General features: G+C 38.7%; 1 protein-coding gene across 1 annotated transcript; it reads left to right on the top strand.

Annotated features, from left to right (window-relative positions):
• Positions 1–741: 741 nt before the first annotated feature.
• On the top strand, positions 742–1680 carry LOC101440973 (olfactory receptor 51I2). The gene has a single exon (XM_004471421.3). The coding sequence runs from the start codon at positions 742–744 to the stop codon at positions 1678–1680; it is 939 nt and encodes a 312-aa protein (XP_004471478.1).
• The last annotated feature ends 4519 nt before the right edge of the window (positions 1681–6199 follow it).

Raw genomic sequence — 6199 nt, 5'->3', positions numbered from 1 at the left:
ACAATGCCCTCTGCCAAATGAATGTTAGTATGTATGTAGACTACTTGGGAAACAATTAGCAATTTTTCCAAAAACTGAATAATTTTTGTGTCTTCGTACAGACATGAGATTTTTTTTTTGCTGTCAAACAATTCTGTCACTGAAATGCTGGTATTCAGCAACAATTCTGTCACTGAAATGCTGGTATTCAGGGGTAGTCGATTATTTCCATATCCCACTCCCATTATCCCTTCCCCTTACTAACAAAATACATGCCGTAATTCAACCTAACTCTGGGGAATGGTGCCTTCAGTTGGTGATGCATGTGAATTCAACAACATATTGAAGGAAATATGTAAGTACTTCCAAGAGCTTCTGATAACTCGAACTGCTGGTGTCCTTTCATAACCAGCTATGATTTGGAGTTAATATATTTCTGTTGGATATGCATCTAAAATGTAGGAAAATTGTGAATAATGAAATTTAATTATCTCCTTGTAACTAATTGCTATTTTCAAGTATTTGGCAATGTTTTTCTTCTTCCATAAAACAGAGGGAACTATAAGGTCAGTGTGTGGCCTGATGATCATAAAAATATGAAGAAAAGAAGTTTGCCTGCATTTTTCCAAAATCATTGAGCTCATGAATGCATCCTTTTCCAACTTTGTAGACAACATCTACTGTCTATCTTGTTCTCCAGTTTTTGTCCTCCATTAAGTGCAACTCTCAGGAGTCTGAAAAGTGCCTTGGCTTCCTTCTGCCATGAGGTTGATCAATATCACTCACCCTACTTACTTCCTCCTGACTGGTATCCCTGGCCTGGAAAATTCTCACTCCTGGCTGGCAGGGCCCCTCTGTGTGATGTATGCTGTGGCCCTTGCAGGAAACACGGTGATCCTACAGGCAGTGCGACTGGAGTCCAGCCTCCATGAGCCCATGTACTACTTCCTATCTATGCTGTCCTTCAGTGATGTGGCCATGTCCATGGCTACACTGCCCACTGTCCTCAGAACCTTCTGCCTCAGTGCCCGCCACATTGCTTTTGATGCCTGCCTAATCCAGATGTTTCTCATCCACTCCTTTTCCATGATGGAGTCAGGTATTCTATTGGCCATGAGCTTTGACCGTTATGTGGCCATTTGTAATCCCTTACGTTATTCCACTGTGCTCACTAAGGAAGTCATTGCTGGGTTGGGTTTAGCCATGACCACCCGGAGCTTTATTACCCTCTTCCCTCTTCCCTTCCTTATCAAGAGGCTGCCTATTTGCAGATCCAATGTTCTTTCCCACTCCTATTGCCTGCATCCAGACATGATGAAATTGGCCTGTGCTGACATCACCATCAACAGCATCTATGGGCTATTTGTTCTTGTATCCACCTTTGGAATGGATATGGTTTTTATCTTCCTGTCCTATGTGCTTATTCTGCACTCTGTAATGACCATTGCTTCACAAAAAGAACGCATCAAAGCTCTCAATACATGTGTGTCACATATCCTGGCAGTTCTTGCATTTTATGTGCCAATGATTGGGGTCTCCATAGTGCACCGCTTCGGTAAGCATGCCCCTTCCTACATACATGTCCTCATGTCCAACATTTACCTTTTTGTGCCTCCTGTGCTCAACCCTATCATTTACAGTGCCAAGACAAAGGAGATCCGCCGTGCTATTGCCCGCATGTTTCACCGCATCAAGATGTGATTTTTCATATTTCGCTTTAAGATTTGCTGTTGATTGTGGTCATAAGCTTTCATCAGCAGCTCCGTTATCATCCTCCTCCTCCTCCTCATCATCATCATCATCACCATCAAGTATAAGATAGATTTGTGAGTAGACAAAAAGTAAAAGGCCAGAATATGAAGTTTCAAAACTTGTAACAGAATACAAGTTCAGAATAATTGGTATGTTCAGTAACACTGATGATGTTTTTTGAGAAATACATATTGGAAGCAATTAAATTATTAGGTAAGCCTTTACCAAGAAAGCTTAATCTGAGCTGGGAATCATTTTCTACAATAATGAATATCATCAATATAATAACAATCAATGCACTGAGTGCTAAAGTGTGACATGTCCTGTTCTAAATTATATGTGTTAATTCATTTGATCTTCATAACAACACTATGAGGCACAGAGAATTAAGTTGTCCAGGCAAAACAGGTAATTGTGGTACAGTGGGATTCAATCTTAGTCTATCTCCAGCATTGAACCACTACAAATACTGATACTCTACCTAACTCACATCACTATTGATTTTGCCTTTGCTATTCTTCCTTTCACCCCCATTGTCATCCTTGAATAGTCATGGGTCCTTTTAACTCACAAAATGAATTCTGATGCCTTCTCACAATTCACCATAAAACATAGAAAAATTTTATTCAGGGAAATTGGTAGATGTCGACATAAAGAATAAGTTCCAAATTCCTCTCTCACAACACCATTTAATCCTCCCCAAAGAAAACAGTGCTCAATATCTAAGCCTTAAAATCTTTCTACGTGTAAGGGTGGTGAGGAGTGAGCATAGAGCTGGGGCATGACTTTTCTTTCTCTTATTCTCTTAAAAGACCTATCAAAAATATGTACTTTAAAATTTTCCAGCTCCAAAAAAGGCATAAGCAGATTAGAATATTTATGATTTAGACACTGGAAAATAAATACTTTAAATCTTCCCTTAGACTGATTTTCCTTGCACACTCTTTCAATACTAGAGAAAGTAAGATACAAGATATTCCTTGGGTTAATTTTGGTGCTTTTAGACTAAAATAAAGTTGTCTTATGAAATCCAAGGTAGCTCAACAATGGAAATGGGCCTTAGATCTCATAGAAACAGAGCATATTTTTTTTTTTAATTTTTTTTTTAATTTTTTTATTTTTTATTGACTTTGTAATAATTTTACATTAAAAATATATATGTGAGGTCCCATTCAACCCCACCCCCCCACCCCCCCTCTCCCCCCCCGCAACAACACTCGTTCCCATCATCATGACACATCCATTGGATTTGGTAAGTACATCTTTGGGCACCTCTGCACCTCATATACATTGGTTCACATCATGGCCCATACTCTCCTCTATTCCATCAAGTAGGCCCTGTGAGGATTTACAATGTCCGGTGATTACCTCTGAAGCACCATCCAGGGCAGCTCCATGTCCCGAAGACGCCTCCACCTCTCATCTCTTCCTGCCTTTCCCCATACCCTTTGTCCATTATGTCCACTTTTCCCAATCCAATGCCACCTCTTCTATGTGGACATTGGATTGGTTGTGTCCATTGCACCTTTATGTCAAGAGGAGGCTCAGATTCCACCTGGATGCTGGATGCAATCCTCCCATTTTCAGTTGTAATCACTCTAGGCTCCATGGTGTGGTGGTTGTCCTTCTTCACCTCCATCTTAGCTGAGTGTGGTAAGTCCAATAAATCAGATTGTAGGTGCTGGAGTCTGTTGAGGCTCAGGATCTGGCTATCACATTGTCAGTCCAGAGATTCAAATCCCCTAAATATATCTTAAACCCCAACATTAACCAGAGCATATATTTATCAGGAGTTTTTCTCTGATACATGTACACAGATTTATTGAAATATTGAGGAGATGCATCAGAAGCCAGAGCCAGGGAGCTATTTCTGATTGGAGGTAATATAAGTATCCAAAAATATCTGGAACCCAGGTTTACAAAAATGCTTGTAAGTACAATAAAAGACCCATAAAATATGTGCCACTTGACCCTAATTAAAATTATTTTAGGCTCACGAATGAATATCATAATTCAGCATGACTTGAAATGAAAAATAATATGGTGTTTAGTGGTCTAAAATAGAATATGGTCTTAAGTCAATGTTGTTGTTGTTTTTTTAAATGAACTTCTTGACTCATAAAAGAAGTTATTTATTGTAAAAAATAATAATAATAATATTCTAATGTCCTGAGTTCTTAGTTTTAAATAAATACAGAGAAGCAAAAGCAAGGCTTAGAGAAGCTCTATATGAAAGTGATGGAAAATTTCACTAATTCTCACCCCAGGAAAAGAGAGAGACCTCCTTTGGACCACAGGCTTGACCGTGAAGCCCAGTGTAATGGCAGGAGAAAGAACTCTGAGCAGGGGAATATGTGCTGCTTAGCAGAACCTCTGGCTCCTCTCAACTTTCTTTCTCTCTGCCTTTCCCCGTCGTCACCTAGAAGAGCTATTGGTTTGTTCTGACAAAGGGAAAAGGCATTGTTAGTTTTTCCCTCCTCTTGTGGGGCAAGTGACCAAAGAGATGCTTAGGACCACTACTAGAGCAACTATATTCCAGAAAGGTGTGAGGTAAGCGCTCTTTTGCATCTTAATATGGCATCCTTTTCTTTAAATTTAATATCTCTCCCTATTTAAATGATAGAATACCTGGAATTTGACCTAGAAAAAAGGAGAGAAGAAACTCTTGCACTTCTATTTTAGACCCCTTAGACCATCCTCTAAACTGGAAAAATGAAATAATGGAACATGATTCACCAACGGTTGCAAGGAGACTACTTTGAAATTTATGGAAAAACTGAGATTTTGTCATGTCCTGCATGCATATCTCATTCTCCACAGCCAGTGCTAGATGGATTTCTGAGATGGGACAGAAATCAGAAAGATGAATTACGTTAGCCTTTGATTCTTGATCTCTGTACCTCAAAGATAAGATTCAGAGAAGAGTATAATACTAGAATATCATAAGAATTTTTAAAAATCCATACTGCTTGGATTTTATGGAATTTCTTTCTATGTGAATCTAGGCAATGGAAAAACTTTTGAAATGAGAATTTAGTACAAGGGAGCAATGTCAGCCCTACCTTCCGAACACCTCATAGAGGCCAGCATTACTCAGTGATCTGGAGAGAAAATCAGCTCTAGTTGTACAAGACTGATTTGCTGATGCGGCAACAATTCGGCTAGATGAGAAATACTCTCCACCCAGGCATAGTTTACAATATAATAAGTAGGAGCAAGAACACAGAGTCCTTAGCAAGGGCATTTCCTCATCAGGAGAATGTCCACTACTCCATTGTCAACTGGGCATATTTTCTAATTGCGCCTTATCACTCTGGATTCAGAGCCCTCTACAATTCTGTTTCATTCTCAGATAAGAAGGGATCATATCTGAGATCTTATTTGTTGGTTCTTGGACATTTAGGTTTGCCAAACTGACACCCTCCAGGCAGTGGAGTGTATGCTACTAAATGCTTTCAGGTTTCACAGAAACAACAAACAACTTGCAAAGACAGCAGCTACTTTGTGAATTATCTCCCTAACCTTAAACAACTAACCAAAGGTCACTGCCAAGCACTTGTCTCTGCAGGAGAACAGGAAGACTGTTAGTAAACAGTGACTTGACATGACTGTCAGAAAATGAGTTTTGATTTCATGAATTTGTCATGTTAGTCACAGGAGTGTTTGTGTGACTGGTGTTCATATTTATATTTATTATTTTTCCCTTATTATTTTCTCCTAATATACATATAAGACTGGTTCATCAAATATATTTGAGAAAATAAATAGAGGAAATAAATTATCTAGTGAGTGATTCTTTAATTTGTTTTGTACATGTATAAACCAAAGGTTATCAGACAATGCCTTGACTTTTGATATTTCACTGAAATTTACATAAGCCACAAACACTTTTCAAATGGGAAGTATAATCCTCCCCAAAAATTTAATACACCCAAAGCATTGGTATGTGGTCAATTTTATTAAAGGCTCAGATGACAAACAGATTTCACATAAGAGTAATGCAAAAATCAGCCAACATTTATCTGACATGAATGTCACTTGGAAAATTTCCTCCCCAAAGTGTCTCTCAAATCTATTTCTCCAAGCAGAGAAATTAGTCTCTATTCCTTCCTCTGTCCCAACTCTAAAACATTGACTGACGTGTTGCAGGAGAGGGTGACAGATTCAATTCGGGTGGTAACTCCTTTTCCTCTGATCTTTGCTTTTTTATTTGCTTATAAGAAATGTATCATCTCAATCATTTATTTATTCACTTAATAGAATTTCTGAAACCTACAATGTGCCATTCATGGTGTTCAGTTGAGAGACTCAGTGATTATAGGGCTTAGTCATTGTGATTTGTGAGAGCTGGAAGGGTATGTCAAAGTCCTTCCTCTATGGATGTATTTACAAACTACAGATACTTTTAAACATTTCATACGAAGCCACACATGTGAGTTTTGAATGGCTGCAGTGTGACCGTGGGGTA

Source organism: Dasypus novemcinctus, chromosome 10 (genome assembly GCF_030445035.2).
Source record: "Dasypus novemcinctus isolate mDasNov1 chromosome 10, mDasNov1.1.hap2, whole genome shotgun sequence".
Classification (NCBI taxonomy): domain Eukaryota; kingdom Metazoa; phylum Chordata; class Mammalia; order Cingulata; family Dasypodidae; genus Dasypus; species Dasypus novemcinctus.
The sequence above is the reverse complement of the archived record's forward strand: the minus strand, read 5'-3'. Positions and strand labels throughout refer to the sequence as shown.